The 24,992-nt window shown below is 43.3% G+C and overlaps 1 protein-coding gene across 6 annotated transcripts in view; it reads left to right on the top strand.

Annotated features, from left to right (window-relative positions):
- The window catches only part of DLG2 (discs large MAGUK scaffold protein 2), a 1,048,787-nt gene that overhangs the window by 729,328 nt on the left and 294,467 nt on the right, over positions 1 to 24,992 (top strand). For all 6 annotated transcript variants that reach the window (XM_066618862.1, XM_066618867.1, XM_066618866.1 and 3 more), the window contains one exon: positions 18,698 to 18,748. In XM_066618862.1, coding sequence (XP_066474959.1) covers positions 18,698 to 18,748 — 51 coding nt within the window. The remainder of the gene's footprint in view (positions 1 to 18,697; positions 18,749 to 24,992) is intronic.

The following is a 24,992-nucleotide window of genomic DNA, read 5'->3' as shown; positions in this document are numbered from 1 at the left end:
GTAGTTGATCAAAGCTGCAAGAACTATTTGTGTGGGTCTTAGAAGTTATCTTCTTACAGTTTATAAGGAGGCTATAGTAAGGCTTCTGTCCAAATAAATGAGATCGGTGTCTGAGTAATGTTGACTACCACCCATTAGGCAGGTGGGCAGGAAGGCAGAGAGCACTGGTGGGAGAGTGGAGGGCTTGCTCTCTGCCTACATTTTGTTTTTCCTTTATGGAATGCAAGAGCTGCAGATAGGGAGATGGTGCTGCCACCCTCTACAGCTGGCTGGGCAGAAACCAAAAGCTGAACGAAATGGAAACGTCTTTACATTGAAATACAACCAAGGAAGGCACTGACCTTGCATCCTGCCAGAGAGTGTTCCATAACCAGGGTACCACAATAGAGAAGATCTTTTCATACATCACTTCCAAGAGGACTTCCAATAGCAGTGACACGCACAAAAGAGCCCTCTCAGAAGATCTTAAGGCAGGGGTGTCAAACTCGTTTCATACCAAGGGCCGAACAGCATTCCTGCTGAGGGCTGGAAATGATGTCATTAAGCAGGAAATGATGTCATTAATCAGGTCATAACCAAAAATAAGCACTTTTTCACTTAGGAATTCATTAGCTGCAAAGGACAGAAGAGAAAATACACAAATCTTGATCCCAGTTTGAAGAGACACTTGGCCAACAGTCTGAGGCAAAGAGGCAAAGAAGGAAGGCCCATAGCCAGGGAGATAGACCAGAGACAGACTGCACTTGCTCCCAGCGTGGAAGGGACTGTCACTCCCGGATTGGCCTTTTCAGCCACACTAGACGCTGTGCCAGAACCACCTTTCAGAGCGCAATACCAGAGTCTTTCGAGACTGAAGGTTGCCAACAGACAGACATTTCAAGTTATGGGAGAGCCCAATTTTCATGTGGGCTGTCCTTATAGCAGTGACAGCTCAGCACTGGTCAGCAGCTGAGAGCCTGAGGGCCAGATAAAAAGCTTCTGTGGGCTGCATCTGGCCCCCCGGCCTTGACACTGCTGTCTTACAGTATGGGCTGGTCTATGTGGGGAGGAGGTGGGCCTTCAGATTCTCTGGTCCCAAACCATTTAGTGCTTTAGAAACTAAAATCAGCACCACGAATTGCACTCAGAAGCACACCACTGCAGGTGTCAAAACACTGGTGTACTATGATCTATATGTCACTCGCCGGTCAGTAATTGTGCAGCAGCGTTTCATTGTAGCTTCAAGGGCAGCCCCACATAGAATGCATTACAGTAATCCAGATTAGATATAACCAAGGCAGGGACAAAGGTGGTACAATCTGATACAATTTGCATTTGAGTTTTGTTTACGTGGGATACTCCCCACTATATCTGGTACATATTATTACATATCTCTAAGATAGCTCTTCGTTTTCAAATTTGTTTTACTTGCAAGAATTAGTTTGCATTTATCATTATTTTTACCTAATATTGTATTAATACCTAATATTAATATATTAATACCTAATTAATATAATTACCTAATATATTAATACCTAATATTGTATTATTGAGGGACTGTATATGCATTTTTGGTTTCATCCTTGTGCTCCCAATAAAAGTTTTTCATCGCCAAAATATGTTGGGCATACAGAAATTTTATTTCCACAATAAAATCACAGTTATTGCTTGGCAGCCTGTTGGAGTTCAACTTCTCTTTTACTGTTTCTTTCATAACCAAACTATACATTTCTTGAAAAGTATAATTTGTGCATGGATGCACATGTGCATGTGTTCCAGGAGCATAGCTCAAGGGGTGCAAAGCACTAAGTTTTTTTCAGGGAGCCTCACCGAAGTATGCGAAGGACCCCTCCCCTTCGAAGCTATTCCAGGCCATTCCATTCCGTTTTGCTTCCACTGCCCGGAATGACTCCAAAGGGGAGGGGGAGGGGCCCCTAGCACACTGCAGTAAGGCTCCCTGCAAAACCTAGTGCTTTGCACCCCCTCTAGCTACGCCACTGGTGTGTTCCTTTTAAAAATAGTAATTGCAGCCGGGTATCAGGACTGTGGCACTCAAAGAGAATGTGGCTTCACTGCAATCTGAAAAAAAATTTCCCCCTCCTGATTTTGGTATTTCTTCAGGAGGAAAGCTGATCTTAATGGCAATGCTCTCCCCTTGTCAGATCCCCCTCCAGCTGCTGTTTTAAAAGAAAAAGACTCTCGGAGAGATGTGCAAGGACAAACTGTATATTTAAGAATTAACACATGCACAGCCCAGTCCTAAGGTTCTCTTGAACATGTGCCAGCTTACCGGCACCAGAGCTACTCCCTTGGCACAGGTAAATGTGCAGCAGGCAGTGGGAGAGGGTGGCAGGAGGTGGAACAGAGGCAAGGAGGGGGCATTTTTGGGTAGGGGGAGGGCAGAATGGATGTAGGATCAGGCCTGGGAGGGGAGGCTAGATCCACAGCATACGTATCCTAACCCCACACCTGGCTGGCCCAGTGTTACACTGGGCTTCCTGGATTTGCACCAGCTAAATAGCTGGGGCATATCTAAGAAGCCCCATGGGACAGCTGGGACTTTACTCCAGTTAAGGAGCAATATATCCCCTTACCCCAAGGTGACCTCCAGTCGCCTCCTGACCTTCATAGGACACAGCACAGGCCATGCAACCTGACTGTACTAGCACAGGTTAGGACTGCGCTGTTAATTGGGTGGATTTGAACCTACGTCCTCTCGGTTTAACACTGATTCTGTAATCACTGCGCAATTAGCTCCCATGACTGTGCCTGATAGGACCCCATTTCACCTGCTTCCCACCATACCCCAAAATGGAACCATTTACCATACACTAGAAAATGTCAAGAGCGACACATTTGCATTGCAGTGTTCATTAAAATACTAAATGTTGGGAGTAGATATTCCCTCTCTAGTTTTGCAGATGCTTGAGGTAGGTATAAACACCATTAAACTCATGTGGGATGAGAGAGAATTTTTTCCCCTAGTTTAAGCAGGGGGCTTTCATCAACAGAGGGCATTAGGAGTATTTTATCAAATCATCACATCTTAATTGAAATGATCATTTATTCATATGAATAATGCAGCTGAATAATTAGAGAATGGATTTGAAAGCTTCTTAAAATCTGCTTTTGGCAAAACTCTCTTATCTCCCACATGTCAAGAATAGGACTCTGGTGGGATGTGCTCACCAGTCAGCTGAATATGCTACAGAGCTGCACCCCAGCTAACAGGACTGTCTGTCTTTTTGATGAGGAGACATCCTTTGGGGAATCCCCAAGGCAGACTCCTCAGACCCCTTGGTTGAATTGTAACCCTGGGAGAAAAAGTGGCTTTGGGTGACAGGAATTCAAAGCTGCAGTGTGGGAAGGATGCTGATGAATTTGTTAACTAGCAGAACAAGTTGAAAGTCAAATTGATTTTCTAGAGAAATCTTTGCTTTGATCTGGGAAGAGTAGCTTTGCTTGAGTACTGCTTCTGGAAGATCCCCAAATTCCTTCTACCACACCACAGTCTTGTGTCTAATTTTCAGGGAACAGCGTTAAATGATGGGTTCCCCCCCTTTTGCTTTTATTTATTTATTTATTTATTTATTTATTTATAATTAACACAGACATACAAACATGTAACATACATTTAGGAGTGCTAAATACCATATACCATTACTCATTAATCATACTATATCTCCTCATCTACTACTCATCTACTTCTGCCTCTTATTAGTTTATCCATTTATTTATCTAATATATACTAAATTTTCCCTAATGCCCTGTACTATATTTTCTAAATTTTCACTTTCTATCAAACATAAACTTACTCCAATTACTCATTAATATTAAAACAAAATAATCTAATTACCAAAGTATAACAACATATAAAACAATTCTTCCAACATATAAAACAATTCTTCCATCTGCTTCTAACTCTTCTACTCATTTATATATTTCTTATATCAAATATAATTGATTTTCCTAATTCCCTATAATATCTTTTCTAAATATTCACTTTTTATCATCTCAACTAGTTCAATTACTTATTAATATCAAATAATAATAATCTAATTTCCAAATTATAAAAAAACCAACAATCTCTTATAATATATTCTTTACCATTCTTCAATCTAATTCTCCAATCTGATTACTTTTTTTTCTTTAACATAACCACCTATAAAACAATTCATCCACAAGCTAAAATTTCCAGCTATTTTTTCTAATTCATTCTAATTCATATATATCAATTTCATATATATTTATTTTTTAAGTAAATTTAAACCTGTTATTAACTAAATAAAGTCCTCCAATTTTCTTTAACCCTCAGGTTTCTTTCTTTCTTTCTTTCTTTCTTTCTTTCTTTCTTTCTTTCTTTCTTTCTTTCTTTCTTTCTTTCTTTCTTTCTTTCTTTCTTTCTTTCCGTTTTTTTCTCCTGTAATATCTTTAATAATTTATCTCCATAACAGAATCCAATAAGCCCACACTTTCTTGTATAAGGTATGTTCATTCTTCCAATTAACTGGGATATATTTTCTTCTTCTTGTTCCAACAAATTTTGTATTTTGTGCACCTATGTTGCTCTGTCCATCATCTCTATTTTAATCTCCATCAGTGTTCCCTCTAGAACCTGTGCATTTTCCACTCTTCTCATTTCTGTATCCACTCTTATGATGATGATTTCATCCCTCACCATCATCTTTTCTCCTTTCTCCTTCTGTTTAACTTCTGTTTTCTTCACATCTTCCAATTGCTCCTTGCACACATCTATCTGTTGAGAGAGAGTCTTTAAACTGGCTTGAATCTGCAAGGACCAACTCAACTGCTGTCTTCTCATTGTGAGCAATTTTTCCAAATTTTTGAGGATCATTTGAGTCCAAATATCTGGAACAGGCTCCATCTTGCAATTTCTCTCTAATCCACAAGATGTCCACGGCGTATTATTCTCCTTACTTCCACCACATGTTTTTTCAGTCAGTCATTTTTTGAATTTTTCTTACAGATAACAGTGTGATTAATGGAGAAAAACAAAACGAAAGAAACAGTCTCAAGGAGACAAAACTCTTTCAAGTCTAATAAAAATTATGTCCACAAGTAATTCTGGATTCTAGTCCACACACCAAATTATATTTCTAATTATAATCCATGAACGATTTATTCCACTACAAAGATAAAGAGCACTTTCAACATCCTTAAAAAGTTTCTCATTAACGCCTTTAGTGTATCCAGGACTTTTAGCCAAATCAGTCAATCAAAACCGGGGACAATATTAACACATACTTATCTTAAATTTCCAACTTAAACTTTACGCTTGCTTCGTGCTTTTTATTCCATATGGTATCTTAGCACGGAGCCAGCAGCTTGATTGCAGACACTGCACCTCCCCCAATACTGTCCCTGACGGTTAGGTTTCCGAGAAGAAAGCCCCCCCCCCCCGTCGGGCTTTCAAATCTCTAGTACCTGCACCATGGAAAGATCTTATCTCTCCTGATAAAGATCTTCAGATCCTCTTCAGACCTGCAGTTTTTTGGGGGGAAACAGACTGTCTCTCAGGAGCCCCTGGAGACATGTCTGTTCATCCACTCTTGGCTCCTCCTCCCCCCTTTTGCTTTCTATGGAGGTGACAGAATGTGCCACCTTAATCTACTGTTTGTTAGGCTAAATATATACAGTGGGCCCTCAGAATCTGCAGAGAATCTGTTCCCAGACCACCACCACCCCTGCAGATACCAATTTCTATAGATAATTGAATCTGCAGGGCCCAAAAAACTAGAGCTTTCAGAAAACTTTGGGAGGCTTTCGGAGACTGTGTGTGGACTCCTTGAGCCTCAGAACATTTCCCCGACACAACCGGAAGGCACATCTGATTGCGTCAAGGAGATAATGTGAGGCCCTCCAGTGTAGGTCAGCACCCACATCAGGTCAAATCTGTGGGTGCTGAACCCATTGATAAGGACAGTCCACTATTTCCAAATTTAGTCATCCTTCCAAAAGGACTAGTGACATTTTATTGAGACGTTCACAGCGCTGATTCAGGAGAAAAGGTTTCATGACTGTTGATGGCCTTTTGCTTAGAGCCCCAACATCCCCGTGAATAGCTTATTCTTGACCAATGCTGTCTTTATTCCTTAAGGCATTTGAATCTAACATATCCGTCAAAGAAGACATCTTATTTTTACTCATCCTACAACCATGATTGATATGCAATATTTTCCAAGATATATGATGTAATTAATTATCCCTCTAGAGCATTCATGCCCTCCAACGACTGAAGTTTCTTGTCAAGAATTTCTCTCTGATCACTGCTGAAGCCTGTGTTGGCACTTAAGCTTCATCTCTTTAACCCATTAAGGCCCAAGAATAGAAAAATCATAAAATCTTCAGAGGACCTTAACTTAGGGATTTGTGCCATCAGAAAAAAATAGTCCAGGTGTTTCCATGTACCTGAAAAAGGAAGCTCCGTCTCTTGCTTCTGTTCTCCAGCCGAGCCCCAAATGTGCACACTATATCACCCCTCTCTCTGATGGTTCACCTAAACAATGCACTAGCCTACACAGTGTACCAACAATATGTGCCAGCTGGGCAGGGATGGGGGAAATTTGCTAATCCTCCTAAACCTTCTCACCATGGCTGGAACACTGCTAGCACCAATAAAGGAAGTTGAAGAGAATGGGGGAGGGTTGGTGTAATAGGTAGGCTTGGATTTTAATCTTGTCTCTTCTTGGAGACAATGCCATGAGAGCCCCTGCAGTTTGTTTCCGGGTCTGATCCTAGCACACTTTGCAGGCACCTCTGACTTGGACTGAGTCACAGTAATTACATTTTTAAATATCTTCCTGAGTAAAAAGTCCTTGCAATTAGAAAACCAGCGCATCGGGGAAAGCAGTGTGGGCTAGATGTAGTTTTGGACATGCAGATTTGAAATGAGAATTTCCCTCATGCCGTGGGCAATCTGAAGTTGTATTGACCACCTCATTCTGCTGCAATTGTAGATCTTGTCAGCTTTGTGTTCTGAGGGAAGCAGAACCACAGCTTACAAGTTGGTTCAGGGAGCAGGTGTAGATTGCTGAATCAGCAGAATCAGCAGGCACCTGGGACTGACACACCCTGGGTGTGACCAAGCCAGCACTGATTGGCTAAGCAGACTACATAAGGTTAGTCTGCTGGAGCTTCCAGTGCAGCAGTAGGGGTGTTGGAGATAACTGTAGAACTGCTGCCAGTGACTGAGGAGGCTGGATACTGTATGTATATGTTATTACTGACTTATGGACTGAACCTTTGACTGTGTATTGTTGGAAACTGATTTGGATTTGTTATACTTGGACTGACTGCTCTCCGTGCTGACTCTTGGACTGTTTACTGACTACTCTACTTGTGATATCCCTTGCTCAATACATCTGCTGAAAGTACTCTGCTGTATTTGCTGTTTTTCTTGCAACCTGCTCACATTGGGACAAAACAGGGATCCTACACCAATCATCCCACAACATAACCTTAACAGATTTGACTTCTCTGTAAAGTCCCTAACTGGGTCAGGACCCACCAGAAGGTCACAGGCCCGTTTTTGGTGGGTCATGAACAGTTTTTTGAAACAACATTTAAAAAAAAAAACTTGTCCATTTGCAGAAGAAAAACATTTTCAGGAATACTAACCTGTGGTATAAGGTAGTATTCATACCCCCAAATTAAAATGTCACATTTTCCAATTTCCCTCTAGTAATTGGCATGCCATATAGACCACTTGTGAACCTAGTTTCTGCCTTTTGTCTGGCCTGGAAATCCCTAACTGCACATCTTGCTCTCCAGTTCAATATTTTGGGTATCCTGGAATGGTTTGGCAGTAACTTGAACTCCATTTCTTGGGAAAGTCTAGAGAATGTCTACACAAACATACTATATATGTGAGGTCTATATATGCTAGAGGTCTCTAGCAGCCTTGGGAGCACAGGACCTTGATTATTATTAATTAATCGTTTATAAATTTTTATTATTAATACAAGTATTTTTTTCTAAATTTCTTTTTTCTGTCTAGTGGGAGATTGACAGTTTAAAAAGTGGGTCCCAGTGCTAAAAAGATTGGGAAGCACTGCTCTATTGGGTAGGTGAATATGTGTTATCCTTGCATTAGAGGTGCAGGTGAGACGTCTTGCCTACCATATAACTTGTGGCTGAGGTGTTGCTTGACCCAGGGAGTTCCTAGCACAAAGTTCGCACTGTGCTGCACTCAGGCCACTGTTGGTGTTTTTATGACTTCTCTACATTGTTATTCAAAAGCATTCTGAGGAAAGCTGTGATATCTAAATTGCTTGAAAATAATTGCTGTGAGCAATAGAACCCAGTATTATGATGGCATTAACATATGTGTGAATCAATTGGCTTCCTGGAGTTTTGCCATTTGTACCAGTGAAATCTTGATCCTAGCTTAGTCTGTGCTCTTAAGCCGTTGTTTGCATAATAGAGGGATTCACTGGCCATGGGGCAATGAGCTGATTGAAAGCACCTGGCATCTAAGCTAGAAGTGTAATCTGCAGCTAGAGAAATGAATCTCTCTGTGGGTAGTGCAAATTAACTTTGTCTCATGAATACTTGATCCAATAATTTACTACAGGAGATTGACTTGATTGGAAAGCACATGTGATCCCAGGCAGACTCCAGAAGGCAATGCTCCTGCTTTGTGGAGACAGCTCAGAATGAGAAATTGGATAGCAAGTGAAATGATGTTTTACTGTACATTAATATACTTCATCTGATACTGGAGGACTAGTGACTATAAATCTGTATGGTTCCTGACAGCAAAACCTTGAATTCTGCAGTATTTTGCCAGCTCTTCTCCTGCAACAGTGATTGTTGCCCTCTTGGGCAGGTGGCAATCCTGCACCCAGCATGCATTGAGAGCTACTAAAGAGTAACTGGTATGTGGTTCATTACAGTGTTCTTCAACCTTTGGGTTGTGACCCCAGTGGGGTCGCGAAGCCTCGTTTGGGAAGTTGTGGCAATCGTTTGGGAAGATGTGCAAGAGGCGGCTTGGAATCCAATAATGGTACTGCCGTTTCAGAACTGCGTTCTTGATGTAATCCTGCACAGCTGCTTCTCGCCGTCTTGCCCTGCAGCTCCTAAGGCTGGCCCTGTTACTTCACAGGGTTGTTGAAATAATAATAATAATAATACAGGTATTTCTATACCGCCTTTCTTGGTCCTCAGATTTCTCCTCGGACTTTATTCAAGGCGGTTTACTTAGGCAGAGGATGTGGACTCACCTCCCTGCATTACAATCTCTGCACATGAACTGGAGGTTGTCCATGACTTTGTGTACCTTGGCTCAACAATCTCTGACACTCTTTCTTGATACCGAGCTAAACAAACGCATCGGTAAAGCAGCTACCACATTTTCCAGGCTCACAAAGAGTCTGGTCCAACAAGAAGCTGACGGAGCATACCAAGTTCCAGGTCTACAGAGCTTGCATCCTGAGTACACTTCTGTACTGCAGTGAGTTGTGGACGCTTCGCTCACAACAGGAGAGGAAACTGAACGCTTTCCACATGCGCTGCCTCCGACGCATTCTCGGCATCACCTGGCAGGACAAAGTTCCAAACAACACAGTCCTGGAACGTGCTGAAATCCCTAGCATGTACACACTGCTGAAACAGAGACGCCTGCGTTGGCTCGGTCATGTCGTGAGAATGGATGATGGGCGGATCGCAAAGGATCTCCTCTATGGAGAACTCGTGCAAGGAAAGCGCCCTACAGGTAGACCACAGCTGCGATACAAGGATATCTGCAAGAGGGATCTGAAGGCTTAGGAGTGGACCTCAACAGGTGGGAAACCCTGGCCTCTGAGCGGCCCGCTTGGAGGCAGTCTGTGCAGCATGGCCTTTCCCAGTTTGAAGAGACACTTGGCCAACAGTGTGAGGCAAAGAGGCAAAGAAGAAAGGCCCATAGCCAGGGAGACAGACCAGGGACAGACTGCACTTGCTCCCAGTGTGGAAGGATTGTCACTCCCGAATCGTCCTTTTCAGCCACACTAGACGCTGTTCCAGAACCACCATTCAGAGCACGATACCATAGTCTTTCGAGACTGAAGGTTGCCAACAGTACAGGGATTTTTACAATTTGAAAGAAGGTTTCTATCTTTCAAGAAACCACAACATTCAGATGTTTCTTTCTTGATCTGGTCACACATTCTGGCTTCCCTCCTCCCACGCTCAGAGCAGATGGAATAACTCGGCTCAGCTTGTCAGCTGCTGCAAGGTCGCACGGTGCCAGTGGCCTCGAACTGGCGACCTTTGAATGTTATCTTCAGGCAAATGGAGGCTTAACCCTCTAAACCAGACCTCCTGCCCCTCTTAAAATAGACCCCTCTTAAAAGTGTGACCCCTCTTAAAAGATTTCTCCTCCTCCAGAGAAAAATGGAATTTCTTACCTGAGAATTCCTGTTCTGGGAGAGGAAGGGTGGCATTCCTCTACCTCAACACCAGGCTCAGAGGTGGGCCTCCAGGCACCTGCCCTCATCTTGGAGCGAGTAGGATAGAGCCCTGGTGGTCCAATTGTTAGGACCAGCTCCCTTGGTCCGCCTTGAGCAGACAAGGTTCACAGTGTTCATGTTTTTCCTAGTACGGTTAGTGTTAGTTTTCTTGAAGCAAGCCTCGCAGCAGGAATCAGTGACCTTCCACAATCCACCTCAAGCTGAGGGTTGCCTGCGTTTCCTGCTTTCCAAGCCAGGTCTGTGGAAGAAAGGAGACACCCAGAGGGAGGCTCCTTCTCGAGGACCAACCCTGCCTCCCTGCAGTGTTTCTGAAGGAGTCACTGATCTGAGCCCTGGTTCCTGATTGCTAAGCTGTGCTTGGCATCCATCTCAGAAAACAGATAATATTGCTTCATTTCTGTATCAGGAGTGAAGAATCCAATCACTCTGCAAAGCTTATTTAGAAGAACCGTATAGTCTTCCTGCAAGTGTTATATCCATTTATTTTTACAGTGTTTTGGATCAGAGTTTTCCCTGCTTGTATTCAGCCCATCAGGAAGAGCACCAACTCATAATGCATAGGACACCTCTCCCCCCCCCCCCATAAATCTCTGACAGTACCTGCAGCTCTTTTGTTTCACTATAATCGTTTCTTGGAATCTGCAATTTCTCTTAACTTGCTATTGTGGAGATAGCTCTCTCCCACGGTATTGTCCTATGTTGACTCGTTTCAATAAACACTCCTCTTTCTAAGCATTCCTATGTTTCACTTTCAGAAAGCAGGTTCTGCATTTAAATGGTTTGTTTTAAAAGACAGGGCTCATCAAAGGCATTTTTTTTAAAGCTGAGAATGTTTGTTTCTTCATAAGAACATAAGAACATAAGAACAGCCCCACTGGATCAGGCCACAGGCCCATCTAGTCCAGCTTCCTGTATCTCACAGCGGCCCACCAAATGCCCCAGGGAGCACACCAGATAACAAGAGACCTCATCCTGGTGCCCTCCCCTGCATCTGGCATTCTGACATAACCCATTTCTAAAATCAGGAGGTTGCGCATACACATCATGGCTTGTACCCCATAATGGATTTTTCCTCCAGAAACTTGTCCAATCCCTTTCCTTAGACATTTCTTCACTGTTTGTTTGTTTTTTTGTTTTTTTTACCTGTTATAAAGGTAACAGTAGCTCAAAGCAGTTTAAAAGTAGAGCGGCATATTCAGTGCACTGCTTTTCCATCAACAGTGGTAATACTTTCTAACCAATTTTTAAGGATTTTGCTTGCATCTCACGTTGTGGCAGCCGCCTTGGGTGCCCTTCGGGGAGAAAGGCCTAACAAATAAATACATAAAAATAAATAAATTGTGCAGTTCTGATCAGTGGGTACAGTTTGTCTTCCCTTTACTCCGTGAACTCTGTATGAAATACTTGATGCATTTTATGGATGTGTGATATGTACATGTTTGAATGTGTGCTCTCTCTCTTTCTCTACCTCCTCCCTGGGAATTTTTGCTAGTCACTACATATTGCACTCTTTCCATGAGTGCCTGTTGAGAAATGTGAAGGCTCCCCTACCAACAGAGAAACCAGTCAGAGATACCATGAAGTAGGAGCTTCTATTGTCATGGGCTTGGACCCCAACTCAGAGAATGGAGAGGTGTGAGGGAAGGACCCATGGCTGTGGAGAGTCCTGGCAATACCAATCTTTTCAGAGATGCCCACACAAGGGGAGTACTAGGAGACAGTGTTTCTGGCATCTACTTTACCCAAGAAAATAGCCCTGCCACTCTTCTCAGAAGGATGACATGCCACTACCATCCTACAGTGAGAGATGACAGGAGGCTCCCTGGTTCAGAGATCAATGCCTGAGGAGCAGACCCCAGTCTCCTTGAATTGCAACAACTTTGCAAATTGCAACAACAGCTCCAGCCATGGGGTGGAGCTAGAGAATGTCGTATATGTAGTCTTATAATGTAGAATATAAAGGCTCTCATCTGGCTGCAGCCTACTGCTGGAATATCCTACTCTCTGATGCTATGAGTTGCCTTGAAGTTTACCTCTGTCACGCGTTCCACTGGGAGCTCACCAAGCCACAGCACTTAGTCTTGTCTCCTCAGTAGGGGGTTTATCTAGAAACCCCTGACAGTCTCTCCAACTGTTGTACCACCCCTTATTTCTCCTTAGCAGCTGATATTCCCTAGGAATTGGGGACGGGGGGATGGGACGGGACTGTGTTGTTGCTTAGTCTGAGATAGCTGCTGAGCAAGAGTTATGAGTCACAACATTGGAGTTCGTTGACTTGGAGACATTGCTCGCTGAACAAGAACAATTTTTGCTGCCCGGTACTATAGCAGTCCGTTCACCCATGCTTCTCTTAATACAAGGACAGCCAACTGCTATATTCTTGGAGGCCCCCATCTTGGACAGAAGTGAGTTGACGTACAAAAATGACATGGTCACAAGTGAAATAATAAGGTTGGCATTGTGAATCAGTAAGGGCTTTCCAGTTATGGCATGCATTGCATAGTTAGTTGGCAACCTTCAGTCTCGAAAGACTCTGGTATCGCTCTCTGAAAGGTGGTTCTGGAACAGCGTCTAGTGTGGCTGAAAAGGCCGATTCGGGAGTGACAGTCCCTTCCACACCGGGAGCAAGTGCAGTCTGGCCCTGGTCTGTCTCCCTGGCTATGGGCCTTCCTTCTTTGCCTCTTAGCCTCAGACTGTTGGCCAAGTGTCTCTTCAAACTGGGAAAGGCCATGTTGCACAGCCTGCCTCCAAGCAGGCCGCTCAGAGGCCAGGGTTTCCCACCTGTTGAGGTCCACTCCTAAGGCTTTCAGATCCCTCTTGCAGATGTCCACAGATCACAGCTGTGGTCTATCTGTAGGGTGCTTTCCTTGCACGAGTTCTCCATAGAGGAGATCCTTTGGGATCCGGCCATCATCCATTCTCACGACATGACCGAGCCAACGCAGGCGTCTCTGTTTCAGCAGACAGGTTGTATGGCATGCATACAATCAGGCATTTCCTTTATTTTTTTAAAAAATTCATTGAAAAATATATTTATCCTGCTTTTTCTCTCCCACAAGAGAGGTGCTCAAGGCAGCTCAAAATGTATTTGAAACACAATCAAACGCAAAATTTAAATAAATAAAATAATTAACAAACAAAAAACCCACGTGAAAGAGTATCAGAAAAAATGAGACCAAACCATTCAACCTAAGCCTCCGAAGGCTAAATGCAACAAAATATTTTCCATTGCACATTGGAACAGTGGAAGTGATGTAGCTGACCTTACATCCAGGGACAAGTCGTTCCATGACAGGGGTGTGGTTGCAGAGAAGACCCTCTCACAAACACACCTCTGCGATTCATAAAATGAATGACCAAAAGCTACACGTGAATAATGAAGAAGTTACTTATTGATTATTCATTTGGAGCTCATTTGGGTTAAGAAGATTTAAGATCCCTGCTCCCCCTGCAAGGAACCCTCAGCCTGGTTGCATGTGTTTTTTTTATATAATTTATTTATTATATTTATATATTTATATATTTATAATATATAAATATTTATATATTATATTTTTATATTTATATAAAATATAATATATATTTATATATTTATATTTATTTATTATATTTTTTATAATTTATTTATTTATTTATTACAGATGCAGGTAAGGAAAATTGGATAGACTTAGGGCTAGGACTACATAGGTTACACACGAGGGTGGTGGCCATCGATTACAACAAACATTAACCCACACAAAATTAATAATCAATACAAAAATTATCATATTCTTTAACCCAACTGGTTAGTACTTTAACATTCCATATTTTTCCTCTAACCTTATCTATCCCATCATAAAAAAAAACTTCAAACTTTTACTTATACACTCTTCTTACCACTAAACTAATCTCTAAAATATAATCTTTCTTATCTAATTCTTAATTTCTAATATAACATCTAAAAAAGAAATCTCCGATTACAATGGTATTACCTCCTTCAATATCTCTTATAACATGTTATACATCATTTTCCATAAGTATCCAATCAAAAAAGGCTTCAAATTTTTACTTATAAACTCTTCTTACCACTAAACTAACTTCTAAAATACAATCTCTTATCTAATTCTTAATTTCTAATATCACATCTAAAAACAAATATCTCCAATTACAATAATATTATTGAAATAGTTATTTCAATGTGATCTGTTTCATTGCATTCTGCATGAAATTATGCATTGATTAATTTATAGCATGATGATATTATTTAAAAAAATACCCAGATTTTAAAAATTTTGGTGACCAGTGGTGTCATCCTCCCCTGTGCATGTCACCCAGTATAGCCCACACTCCCTAGTGATGCCACTGGGGCAATGACTTATTGGGGGACAAATTAGATATGAAAGTGAGAAATGTGAGGACACAGTCACTGCTGAATTCCTTGATATCAGGGCATTTTAAAAAGCAGTACAGGTGATTGGGCATCTGTTCATCCATGCTGTGCTTTACATTGCCGACATCACTTTATAGGCAGTGCCCAAATTTTCAACTCTTAAATAAATGTTAACACTTGGCCCATTCTACCATGCAAACTGCCAATCAGCAAGGATACTGCTTTGGGGGAAAGAGGTTCTATATAAGAACTTCCTCCTGAGCATGAGTAACAGGAAGGACTTAGGGAAGTGAAACCACTTGAGGCCACCAAGTAAACAAATGTGCTTCCTGTATGGTATATGAGCTTTCATGCTCCAGTGCTATGCTAAAGCCAGCCTTTGCCCACATGCAGGCCACCGTTCTTAAGCTGCTTATCCAAAAGTCGTCCCCGGTGACTTCTCTTGGAACTAATGCCTTCTGTTTTTGCAAGATATTATATCAGAAATACACCAGTAATTCCTTTTTGGGACTTGTGATGGGATAGGGAGAGACTCGCGTGCAGCCAAGGGTGGTTGGGGACTTTGGTAAACGCTTCAGCACTGGGAATGCAGGGATATTTTTATTTAAATAAATATACACTTCCTACCTTCAAAACAATTATTTAAAACAGCTTACAAATAAAATGCAATCAAATTCAACAAAACCAGTAACTATCGATCAAGATAAGCAACTGAATAAGTAGACACTGTTTGTTGTACTGTGCCTGGGAGGGAGGAGCCACAAAAGAAGTGTGGAGCACTGCTTGACAGAGCAAGGTGTGGACAACCAGATTTGGTTGAGTGTACTGTGTTGGAAATCTTGTGCGGGGGATAACAGTAGGGCAAAACCTGAGGTGTGCCAGGGAGTGATGTTAAATAGAATAGCCCTGGTCCAGTACGTAGCAGTAGACTATTGCTGCTAATGTATGGAGATAAGTTACAAAACCATGTCACACTGTAGCTGGTGAGACTTCCAGAAGTCATCCACATTGGCCAAGTGTGCAACCTGTGAAGAGTGCAGACTATGGTGTTTTAAGATGTTGTGCCATCTTAAAAGCATCAAGAGACTCCAGCAGGTCTCTGACTTACATACACCTCAATTTATGTTTCCTAATTTGTGTTATTTGTGAATTGGTTATTTCAGTATTTGAAGAACATTTGTCTCTGGCTGGAGCCATTCTGTGTATGGGAACTGCATCCATTATCTCACTGTTCCCAGACGATAAGACGCATCCAGTGGTGTCACTAGGGCAGTGCTTCTCAAACTGTGGGTCAGGACCCAATAGGTGGGTCGTGAACCAATTTCAGATGGGTCCCCACACATTTCAATATTTTATTTCTAATATATTTGACTTGGTACATGACCGCATTTGGGGAAATGTTACAGGCCTGCACTTTTAACAAGCTACTATGTATATTCTTTTTACAATGATTGTCAATGGGACTTAATCCTGGGTAGACCCAGGTGTGCCCTGACAGATTTTCAGTCTAAAAAGTGGGTCCCGGTGCTAAATGTGTGAGAACCACTGCACTAGGGTATGTATCACCTGATTCGTGAGGCCAGCATGTCACCCCCAATAATGGATCTCCTCCCATGTAGTCGGCAGGTCAATGCCCCAGGCAGTGGACATGATGATGCCAACTGCGTCACCCCATCCCTGCTGTTTTTTTGTCTATACCTTTTGATAGAATGGAGATATTTCAACGTAATTTGTTTCATTGCATTCTGCGTGAAATTACACATTGAATGATATATAACATGATGGCATTATTCGAAAATTCCAAGACTTTAAAAATTTTGGCCAATAGTGGGGTCACCCGCCCCCCACACTTCCCTAGCAACGCCACTGGTTACATAATTTGCTATGCTCCATCACTGAGAATATGAAATGGCTCCTTTTATGAGACGACTGAAGCAGACTTCTCAACCAATTGAGCCTGGTGATGATGGTGAAGGATATTGATGGGAACTACATACCTGATGAGACCCACTGAAGCCTTGGGCGGCAGTCTCTCCACTGGCCAATAGGGACAGAGTATGATAAGTGTTGATTTAGACCAGGGGTATCCAAAGTTTTTGGCAGGAGGGCCACATCAGCTCTCTGACACTATGTCGGGGGCCGGGGGGAAAAAAGAATTAATTTACATTTAAAATTTGAATAAATTTACATAAATGAATATATTAAAGATGAACTTATGTGAATGAATGAAGGTCTTGCAATAGCTCAAGGCCTATAAAAGGCCTTGCACAAAGCAAGGCTGGCCTTTCCTTTGCTGCCGCTACTGCATCACAGATGTGAAACAGCAAGCAGTGGAGAGAACCCTCATCCCACAGCTCACATGAGAGGTCAAACAGTTGCCATCACGCTGAGAGCAATTGCATCGGGCCACTGCGGGCTCCAACAAATCTCCGGAGGGCCAGAGGCTCATTGGAGACTGGGGGCTCCCTGAGGGCCGCATTGAGAGGCCTCGAGGGCCGCAAGTGGCCCCAGGGCCAGGGTTGTTATTATTATTATTAACAGTATTTATATACCGCTTTTCAACTAAAAGTTCACAAAGCGGTTTACAGAGAAAAATCAAATAACTAAAGGGTTTGGGCACCCCTGTTTTAGACAGTACTTGGGGGTGACTGCCAACTTAATTCTGCATCTTGAAACATCTTGGGCAGCAAATCCGGACCTTTCGGAGTGTTGAAGAAGATGTAGGTGCAGTGCATTCCATTACAATGCTGTAAATAACTACAGTGGGGTTGCAGCTGGTTCAGGCTATGTCAGGTGTCACCCTCAGGAAGGGAAGTATCACCACACCACCTGAGCCTGCATTCAGTGATCTTTTCTCTTCCATTCAGTGGTCCCCTCCAAGCCCAGCCAACTTGCGCTCTTGCATTCCCTTACTTTGAGGAGGCCTCCGTGAGTGCCACCCAACTGCAGGATGCAGCACATGCCCCACTGGCACAGCTATGTCAGTGCTGGAACGTTGGTTAGGATTTGGGCCTAAAATGTTTACTGTAGCATAAACTTCATAGGCAAGAGTCTACTTGATCAGATACATTTAAAGAGGGACTCAAAGATACTGGGGAAATCCCTGGGTTGCAACCTGGGAGCCTGAACTCACAATGGTCATGGGTTTGGGTTCCCAGGTTTCTAGTCTATTGATATACAGATAACCACATAGATCACAAACAATGTGAGTCGTTGACTTCGGGAGGAAAAATCCCAAAACATTTGACTGGAGTCCTAAAAGACAAGAAGGTAGAAATCTGATGGCAGTCTCTTCTTTTAGGAAGCATTTTGTCCTTAGCATGTTGGCAACCTTCAGTCTCGAAAGACTCTGGTATCGCGCTCTGAATGGTGGTTCTGGAACAGCGTCTAGTGTGGCTGAAAAGGCCGATTCGGGAGTGACAATCCCTTTCACACTGGGAGCAAGTGCAGTGTGTCCCTGGTCTGTCTCCCTGGCTATGGGCCTTCCTTCTTTGCCTCTTAGCCTCAGACTGTTGGCCAAGTGTCTCTTCAAACTGGGAAAGGCCATGCTGCACAGCCTGCCTCCAAGCGGGCCGCTCAGAGGCCAGGGTGTCCCACCTGTTGAGGTCCACTCCTAAGGCCTTCAGATCCCTCTTGCAGATGTCCTTGTATCAAAGTTGTGTCTACCTGTGGGGCGCTTTCCTTGCACGAGTTCCTTAGCATAGTGTTAAATAATTTCTCCATTCATGGAACTCCTCGTTTGTCTCAGCTGAGAAAGTATTACTGACATGGGTTTTCATCTGGAAATACTTTGATCACAGTTGAAAGAACTCTTGCCCTCATAAAAATTTCCTTCCTAATATCCCACAGGTATTAACAGATTTCTCTGTATCTTTTTTAGGTCAATGGAACAGAAATTGAATATGAATTTGAAGAAATTACATTGGAAAGGGTGAGTTGATTGTTCTTTGCACCAGAGATACAGGATGACTTTGTTAGCATAACAAATAAAGTAATTAATGGTGATGTAATCCTTCATTTTCAATTTAAGTATTTGGAGTGGAATTCCCTTTATGCAATTAAGTGGGGGGGGGGGGAATCCTTCTGAGTGGGACTACTGATGCGACTCCAGTTTCAAAATGCTTGCTAATGTATTTTGACTGTGAGGTTTAGACTGAGAGGTTTTGACATTATTACAAAGATGTTTGTCATGTTGTCGTGAAAGGTGAGAAGTTTATGCAGTAGACTTTTAAGTAATGCAACATGGTGTTTTTGTATGTAGTTTCTGGATAGTATTCCTAAAATATTATATCACTTACTGTAAGAGGGACCTGCAACAAAATCTCCCCTCCCAATAGTCAGGTGCTTAAAAGGTGCAGAAGCCTTAAATAGGTTGCAAGGGGTTTTTGCTAAAGACAATGTATATATTTCTCCAAGAGTACAAATGGTCCTACTGCCCATTATGTCTGCATCACAGTGGATAATATGCAATGTTTTTGGACATTTCAGGCTATGAGTTATTTGGGCATTTCAAGTTGTTCATTAACTGGAGCACCCAAAGTTCACTGAGCAGCACACATGCCCCCCAGAGTAATATTTTTTGAGTGCCACATTATTGTTAATAGATGCGGAAAGTTATCAGTTTACATTGTACAGGGGCCAATGTGATTTTTGTCCTCTGTTGCACAGAGGATTGATTTGCAGTCTGTAATTCCGGTGTTAAGTTTTGAAGGAGGTTTTGTTCTTAAGAGCAAGGCAGGGAAAAGAGAAACACCTCCGAAGAGATGTTCCTTTTCTGACCACCCTCAAGCATTACGTAGTTGAAGAAAGCAACTAGGAGCAGGCCTGGAGATTTGCCCTTCTTTGGGTTCTTTAAGGGACAGAGACTCTAATCGTCCATAATGAGGGAGGACACACCTGGAATAGACCTGGATCCTATTTCTTTTGATGCTTCCATCCTCATTCACTAGAACAGGGGTCTCCAAACTTTTTGGCCAGAGAGCCGCATTAAATATCTGGCAAAAAAAAAATTAAATAAAAAATTTAAATAAATACATGAAGAAATGGAACTTAGATGAAAGAATAAATGAATGATTAAGGTCAAATTTCTAGGATTTCTCCAAGCACCAACACACACCACAGAAATAAAGCATGCACTCAAATGGATTTCCATTCCCGCACCCCACAAGCAGCTTGCTTACATATACAGGAGTAAATAACTCACAACCAGCGCATCGTAGGAAATACCCAGAGCATGTTCTCCGGACCATGGAGACCTCCCTGATCCTCAGAAAATTTAAGGCCTTCAGAGGGCCCAAAAAGTCATTTCTGGTTTTTCGGGCAAACCAGGAAATTATGTTCTAAGGCATTTAGAAGGTGTTCTGAGGCATTGCCTCCTCGTCTCTCAGAACACTCTCCAGACAGCTTTGGTCACGTTTGGTCAAGTGGACAGAGGCTTGCAGGAGACCAGAGGCTTGTCGTGGGTCGCATCTGGCCCCCAGGCCGGGGTTTGGAGACCCCTGTACTAGAATAGCACTGTAAATGTTAGACAATGGCCAAACGCATGCAGAGTTGACCACAGTCAGGGCCTAGAAGAGGGGGGTAAAGGGGGTAATTTGTACCCGGGCCCAGGGTCAAAAGGGGGGCCCAATCAGCCAAAGGAGGGGGCCCAGAAAGTTTCTGGGATCTTACATTTTCCTTTCTACTCAGACTTGTTGCCCGCACGGGATGCTGGCAACACTACCACAACTGGGGGTGCTGGGGACACTACTGTTGCCACCTGGGTTGGTAGACCTGGGCTCCAAAGACTTTTCCAGCTGTCTCTACCCTATTTCACCCCTCCTTGCCCCTATTCTGCTTGTCCGTCACCACCCTCCCCTGTTCTGTTTCACCCCTCCCCCTTTGCAAAGGGACCCAAATGAAACTTTGTACCCCCTGATAAAATTTGTCTCAGAGGTCTCTTTCTTGTGACAGTCTATGTGTATTGTGGACATTCACCATGACATCCTCCCTTCTCTTCTGCAGAATTTTGATTTTCTGCTTTCACTACCTGAGAGACCTTGGATTTTATCGCTTCATGCACAGAAATACAATAAGAGATCTGGGAGCAGCAGAAAGCTTGGCAGGTGCTAATAAACTCTAATGCCCCAAAGCAATTTTAAACCAGGATTCTTTAAAGACAGCCATAACTCTCCTGAAGTCCTGGCAATAAAAGCCCTATAAAAAGAAAGTGCTGGATGGAATAACCTGAATTTAGTGCGGCAATATTAGTTCTCCTATATCTTTCATTGGAGCAATTGTTACACTTTACTGTCACGGGACAGAATCTACGGAACTTTTTCCTGCATGGAAAACTGCCTGGAGCAGACAGGATCCATGCAAGAAATGGGTGTTCTTATTCATATCAGTGGGGTCTGTACAAATTCAGGAAACAGGAGAGCTGTAGCAGTTCCAGGGATATGAATTTTCACAAAAGGTTGTGAGATTTTGGAGATTAAAAAAAAATGTTTTAAATGGGGTGGAAATTGATTGAGGACTTTAGTTTGTTTAGCAAATGAAATGAGAGCACTATATAAATTAGGGCTGGTTTTCACATAAAAACCTTTTGGTTCCAATATTGAGGTTTGCAGAAACAAAATGGGGAAAAGGGGAATACCTTTGATCCCTACTATCAGAACCTGTTTCTCAGCCAGTTTCATTCCACTGTGGAGAAAAATGGTGACTTCCACCAGAAACCACCCCTGACTCCCCAGAGTGATGCTATGAAATGTTGTAGTATTTCTCAAAGAGGATTCTGGATAAAAAGAATGGCAACCACAAGTCAGTGGCCATCAGTAGAAGAGTTGCTGCTGCAGGGAAGACGATGGGCAGGACTCCAGGACTGGAAGGGGGCCATCTGTCATATAGGGCATAGTTATAGAGGTGAATAGCATGATCCAGTTGGAGTTCGCTTTTTGAGCATGGGGTCTGATGAGACCCAGTGGAGCTAGATTGGTTATCGTAGCTAGCAAAGTTCAATGTCCTCATGGTGGACATTGAACAAAAGAAGGGAACAGCTAGGAAATGGAGGGCTCAATTCTATCTAACTTTCCAGCACCAGTGCAGCCTTTCCAGCAGGGCATCCGCTGCATCCTGTGGTGACGAGGGCAGTCATGGAAACCAAGGTAAGGGAACATTTGTTCGGCATTGTGTCTGCACTGGCACTGGAAACTTGGATAGGATTGGGCCCTCAGTTTCCTGACTGTTGCAGAGATTTATATAAATTGCTGCTTTAAAATAGCATTTTGTATTTGGGCAGCCCAATCCTGAGCTGCCCGGTGTGCGGGGCTGCAGCGGCATCAAAAATGGTTGCCACTGCATTCTGCATGCTCCCAGCAGCCACCGGTAGCTCCTTGGGAGAAGGGGACTTTTGTCCTCTTCCCCCAGGTAATGCGAGTAGCCTCGCAGTGGGGTTACTTGATTCTATGGCCACCCAAAGGTCGGCATAGAATCAAGAACCTCCATGTCAGTCAACCATTCCAACATGGTGGCTCTGGATCCGGTGGAGCAAAGCTCCATCGGTCCCGCCTCCCTCCCTCCCACCCCACTCCCTCTCTCCACCTGCCCTCTGCCTCCCTACAATGCCTTCTCCCCTGCCTCTCCGCCATGCCTCCACCTACCTCTCTGCTGCTTGGTGGTCCATGCAACAGACAAGTAGCTGTGCTCCAGGCCTCACCCAGCGCCGGCCAGCGCTGGGCTAGCACCAGTCGAGCAGCGACTCTAGGGCCCATAAATTTGAGCCAGCACACAAAGCTTAGGATTGGGCCTGTACTTCATAAGTTATGGTTGACTCAAGAAACTTCCTATATTACAATCCTCCATTCTACTGGGAAGTCTACTTTACTTCCCAGTTGGTGCTTTGTTCTCACTTTTTTTTCCTTCTTTCACCCCTTGCAGTACAGGACCCTGGTATCCACTGATTTGACTCGCCACTGATACCAGGGTCCACCTTTAAATGCCATGGGACAAGGAAAAAAGCACCAAAATTCAATTTCCTACCTTCACGCTGTCAAATACTGTAGATACTCACCTATAAGTCGACCCCACAGATAAGTCAAGTGCAGGTTTTGAGCCAACAATCATGGAATTTTCCCATGACCCTCGGATAAGTTGGAGGTTAAACTTAGGGGGGTGTCTGACTATAGTTTTGTCTGATTTTACCCGAGACCAGATCCTGAAAAATAACCTATCACTAATTGTTACCCAAGAACCGTAGTCTCTAATTTATTAAAAGCATAGTAAAAGATCAGAAGGTACATTTTTATTCTTTTTAAAATTCTGGTCTTCACCACCTTTTTGTAAACACTATCAGAGTAAGTGCACTGTAAACTACATACCAGTAAAACAGTGGTTCCCGACCTGGTATTCACGTACTCCCAGGGACACTCAACAGGACCTTTAGGGGTATTTGAAAAAGAATGGCAGAAAAAGGCAGGCCGTGCTCCAGAATGCCTTGCAAGGCAGGAAGGGAGGTAGCTAGTTGGCTGTGAAAGCCCCACCAATAGCTAGTTTTTGGTCATCAATTCATGTATGAACCAGTGATTGAAAACCAGCACAGTAAAAAAGCTGAAACATAATATGGAAAGTGATCAGTCGCCCAGAATTTCTCAGCACACTTCTGGTGCAAAACAGTGCAAAGGCAGAGTCTTCTGTTCTTCAAACAGATAAAAAGATACACTGATGAATACATGAAGTCTGGGTTTTTGTAGAGAGGAGATGAGGGCTTGTATTATTACAAACATTTTGCTAATATGAAGGGTACAATTTATTATTGCCAAGGGATATGCAGGTGAAAAGGGTTGGGAACCACTGCAGGAGATCCATGAATCAGATCCACCTTTAAGGTGGACATGAGAAGAACCATGAATCAAAGACACCTTTAAGGTGTCTGGTGTGTTAAGCCAGAAGCTCTACATACAACACATAACACATAACTGAGAGTGTGCAATTCAATTCACAGCAGAGAGATGCGATATTTGCAACCCTTTTTACTCAGAAGTAGACCCACTGCTTTCCATGGGTGTTATTCTTAAGTAAGGGTGCACTGAATTGTAGCCTGGGAAGGAGGATCCCATCCTGGTGTTTCAAAAAACAGACCTGCTTTGCAAGCATTTGCCAAGCAGAACCAGGCTGCAGCAGAAGGAAGGAGAATAAAAGGTTAACTTTGGCTGGAATCTCCCTGGAAAGGAACTATAGCAACTAAGGAGGTGCCTGCCTGAGCTGAGCAACAGCTGGGCTGAGAAAGGAAACTGTTCAGAGTTGAAAGGCACTGCCCTCTGATTGACCCGGAGATAAGGCAAAGTGAGAATTGGAACTTGATTACTTGGCAGAAATTTCACGTGCTATACGTATCTACGGTAATTATAATTTCATTCTACTAGATTCCATTATTCACCCCATCTAGTGCATGAATGTGGTACAACATAAGAACATGAGAACAGTTCCACTGGATCAGGCCATATGCCCATCTAGTCCAGCTTCCTGTATCTCACATCGGCCCACCAAATGCCCCAGGGAGCACACCAGACAACAAGAGAACGTATTCTGGTGCTCTCCCTTGCATTGGCCTTCTGACATAGCCCATTTCTAAAATCATGAGGTTGCGCATACACATCATGGCTTGTACCCCATAATGGATTTTTCCTCCAGAAACTTGTCCAATCCCCTTTTAAAGGCATCCAGGCCAGATGACATCACCACATCCTGCGGCAAGGAGTTCCACAGACCGACCACTCACTGAGTAAAGAAATATTTTCTTTTGTCTGTTCTAACTCTCCCAACGCTCAATTTTAGTGGATGTCCCCTGGTTCTGGTGTTATGTGAGAGTGTAAAGAGCATCTCTCTATCCACTTTATCCTTCCCACTTGCGGCCTGCTGTGGGTCCCCATCCGGCCCCCAGGAGGTCCCCCCACCTCCAATGGGCACTTGGCCCTCGCCCCAGCCCGTGATGGCCCGCTGCGTGAGCTCCGCGCCTTGCTTTCCCTCGCTGCCGCTAAGCTCAGTGGCAGCGAAGGAAAGCGGAGCCCAGCTGGCATGCAGGGCCTTTTATAGTGGGAAGGTAACGTGAGACTTGCAGGTCTCACATTACTTCCCACTATAGAAGACCCTGCGCGCTTGCCTGCTAGTCTCTTCTTTCTAGACCATAGGCTGGGCCGGGC

The sequence above is a fragment of the Tiliqua scincoides genome, chromosome 3, assembly GCF_035046505.1.
Source record: "Tiliqua scincoides isolate rTilSci1 chromosome 3, rTilSci1.hap2, whole genome shotgun sequence".
NCBI classification, from domain to species: Eukaryota; Metazoa; Chordata; class Lepidosauria; order Squamata; family Scincidae; genus Tiliqua; species Tiliqua scincoides.
The sequence above is the reverse complement of the archived record's forward strand: the minus strand, read 5'-3'. Positions and strand labels throughout refer to the sequence as shown.